This window comes from Nicotiana tabacum, chromosome 17 (genome assembly GCF_000715075.1).
Source record: "Nicotiana tabacum cultivar K326 chromosome 17, ASM71507v2, whole genome shotgun sequence".
In the NCBI taxonomy this organism is placed as follows: Eukaryota; Viridiplantae; Streptophyta; class Magnoliopsida; order Solanales; family Solanaceae; genus Nicotiana; species Nicotiana tabacum.
The window spans coordinates 33,825,361-33,829,003 of NC_134096.1; the positions used below are offsets into that span (position 1 = coordinate 33,825,361).

Genomic DNA, 3,643 nt, shown 5'->3' on the forward strand with positions numbered 1-3,643 from the left:
AAGTGACCAGAAATGGTTACTCTTGGTTCAATATTTTTTGCCCAATTTTTTCTTCTTTCTTAGTCAGCTCTATACATCATCGTAAACTTGATGATGCCAATGCCAATTTCTATAGCTGCCTCTCCCTTGAATCTGAAAATCAACCACACATTTACAACATTGTTCATACTATATGGTCAAAAAATTACCAATCTATACTCAAATCTTCGATACATAACGCTAGGTTCAACAATCCAAATGTCTCGAAACCTTACTTGGTAATCATGCCAGAAAATAAAGAACAAGTGCGAGCAGCCATGATTTGTTGCAAATATTCTGGATTTGAAACTAGGGTTAGAAGTGGTGGACATGATTATGAAGGTCTTTCTTATATTTCTTACAAACCTTATTGCTTAGTTGACCTATCGAACCTTAGAAGGATCGATGTTGATGTGCAAAGAAAGACTGCTTGGGTGGAAGCTGGAGAAACACTAGGGGAACTTTACTACAACATTGCAAACAAAAGCAAAACTCTAGCTTTCTCAGCTGGAACTTGCCCTTCTTTAGGTGTTGGAGGTCATATTAGTGGTGGTGGACAAGAGCAATTAATAAGGAAATACGGTGTTGCAGCAGATAACGTGCTAGATGCAACGATCTTGAACGTTAATGGTACGATTCTTGATCGTAGTGGCATGGGCGAAGACCTATTATGGGTCATTCGAGGTGGTGGTGCAGCTAGTTTCGGGGGGGTTCTATCTTGGAAGTGACAATTAGTCGAAGTTCCCCGAGTTGTTACTTTCTTCAACATAGTTCCAACTCAGGAAAAAGGTGCAACAAAACTTGATAGAAAATGGAAAAAGCTAATAAATGAATTCCCTAAAGAGCTTTTCCTAAGAATAAATATAAACCCTAAAAAGAACTCTTTAGGGAAACCGTCGATAGAGACTACATTTAACTCGTTATATTTAGGGACAAGACTCCAACTTCGAAGATTAATGAGAAGGAAGTTTCCGGAATTGAAATTAAAGTCAAGGGATTGTGAAGAAATGAGCTGGATTGATACAAAAATAAGGATAGATCATTACAGAAATGGATCAACAATTCAAGATTTTTTAGAAAGGAAAGTCAAGAGACCAACATTTTACAAAGTCAATTCAGACTATGTAACAAAGCCTCTATCAAAAAAAGTATTAGAAGGGTTATGGAATGTGTTCAATTCAGGATTTGGACTTATGATATTCACCCCTCATGGTGAAAAAGTGAGTGAAATATTAGAGGCTGCAACTCCATTTCCACATAGAAAGGGATATTTATATAACATACAATATTTTGCAATGTGGCTTAAACCAAACCAAACTGTAGAACAGACAAAATTGGAATGGATCAATGGGATTTATGATTACATGGGAGAGTTTGTTTCTAAGCCAAGAACAGCTTATCTAAATAGCAGAGATTTGGATTTGGAAAAAATATTAAATGAGAATGAGAAATACTCAGAAGCAAAAAGTTGGGGTGAAATGTATTTCGGAAGTAATTTTGAGAAATTGGCTCGGGTGAAATATAGTGTTGATCCAGGAAATTACTTCACGAATGAGCAAAGTATTCCACCTCTTGGTCCATAAATTTTTTAATTTTGGTGGATAAGAGAGCTGAAGAAATTTTAACTTTAGTTTCTCCATTTAATTCTTGCTCTCTCTTTTGTTAACTATATAATTGAGATATGAATGAATTTTTATCAGAAAAATGTAGATAAATTCGAAATATCTATATACATATATATTTTGTGTTAAAATTAAGTTAGTTCTATAGCTGAATTAGTTTTAAAATGCAGTATGAAAACGTCAAATGACAGATGGATATCAACTTATTGATACATACATGGGGGAGAGAAACATTTTGGTTTTTGATGAGAAATTAAGCATTCGAATTAAGTTAATAACTTTTATACTTGTCCTTGTTTATTCCTTTTTCAATCAATACTTTCTAGCCTTTATCACTTTGCCACTAAGCTGATGTTCCAATCAGATTAATTATATAAGGTGCAGATGCGATGATCTTATAAAAGGTAACAAAGTAATTACTATTTTTAAAATAATAAAAAACATGAATGAGACAAAGAAAAATAATCCCTCGACTAAGATAGCACAATCCTCCGATGGTACACATCTGGAAAAAATATAGTACAATTATTAGAATATGCTCGTCTATATATGTATGCAAATTTCCCCTTCAAAGTGAAGTTTGGATTGCGAAACTTTGTTTGTTTCAAGTATTATTCTATCTATAACTATCTATCTATCTATATTATTATAAAAGCATGAATACAATGTTAATTTACAAAAATAACCTTATAATATTAAGCATAATAAATCATCATAAAAGAATATAATCGAAATTCTAGCTATTAGCCTTATAATCCTATTAGTTTTAGGACATAACTACACGTGTCATGATCCAAAACCCAACATGTCGTGATGGCGCCTATCGTGGTACTAGGCAAGTTGACTACTTAAACATTTCCAACACTTTCTACTTTGAAATATACTAAAACAGTTTTAAATAATTACAAAACTAATAAAACGGGAGAGAATATCATAACTCAATACATAAGTTTTCCTAAAACCAGGATGACACGGAGTACATGAGCATCTACATAACTACATAGTCTGGTACATTGTCTAGAAAGTAGAACTGAATAAATAAACTGAAAGATAGGGGAGGAGAGTCAGGGTCTGCGGATGCCAGAGCAGCTACCTCGATGATCTCCGAATGTCTGAACTCTCCGAATCAGCAACCGTCGTGATCGAAAACACCTAGATCTGCACACGAGGTATAGGGTATAGCGTGAGTACAACCAACTCAGTAAGTAACAAGTCTAACTATTGGGCTGAAAGTAGTGACGAGCTTTGCAGATATAGTTTAATTATAGAATTTCGGTACAGAAATGTACGCATACTTTCAAGTTTAACAATTAAAACCCAAACAGGTAAATCACGTCGAGTTCAATTGAAACAAGATATAGTACATCGCAGTATCTACATGACAATTATATATGCCACCTGAAGTACAAAATAGTAATGAAATTATATGCATACTCTCATAGTATCAGTCACTTGGTCCTCCCATTCACTCCATTCTAACAATCAATCATTCCTCACAGTCACTCCATCATCACATCTACCCAGTACTCCCAGTCGCTCGGCACTCGCACTCGCACTTAGTAGGTACCTGCGCTCACTGTGGATGTGCAGACTTCGGAGGGGCGGTTCTAGCCCAAGCGCTATAATAAGCCAATCATGGCATGAATCAAATAAACATGTTGCGGTGTGCATCCCTATCCCATAAATATCCTCACAATCAATCCCTCGGCCTCACTCAATCATCAATATCTTCAGTCTCTCGGACTCTCAAGAATCATGATAATTATCCCAAATAATGATGATATAATTTATCAGTAAAGGACAACGGAGACTGAGATATAATATGCAAATAAAAGTTGTAATTGAGTATAAAATGGCAATTTAGCAAATAATTCAGCATGTAACACGACCTCTATGGGTCCCTACAGTACCAACATGTAGCCTAAGCATGATTTCTAAACATGACAGCAACTCAATTTCTCTAACACATGGTGGATATACGGGTAACGACAAGATTTTAATCA

At 35.1% G+C, this 3,643-nt stretch overlaps 2 protein-coding genes across 2 annotated transcripts; both read left to right on the top strand.

Moving 5' to 3' along the window:
• Positions 1-263: 263 nt before the first annotated feature.
• On the top strand, positions 264-746 carry LOC107813793 (berberine bridge enzyme-like 22). Its single transcript, XM_075235473.1, has one exon. The coding sequence runs from the start codon at positions 264-266 to the stop codon at positions 744-746; it is 483 nt and encodes a 160-aa protein (XP_075091574.1).
• A 279-nt stretch (positions 747-1,025) lies between these two features.
• Positions 1,026-1,601, top strand: LOC142171773 (tetrahydroberberine oxidase-like). The gene has a single exon (XM_075235474.1). The coding sequence runs from the start codon at positions 1,026-1,028 to the stop codon at positions 1,599-1,601; it is 576 nt and encodes a 191-aa protein (XP_075091575.1).
• Positions 1,602-3,643: the final 2,042 nt, after the last annotated feature.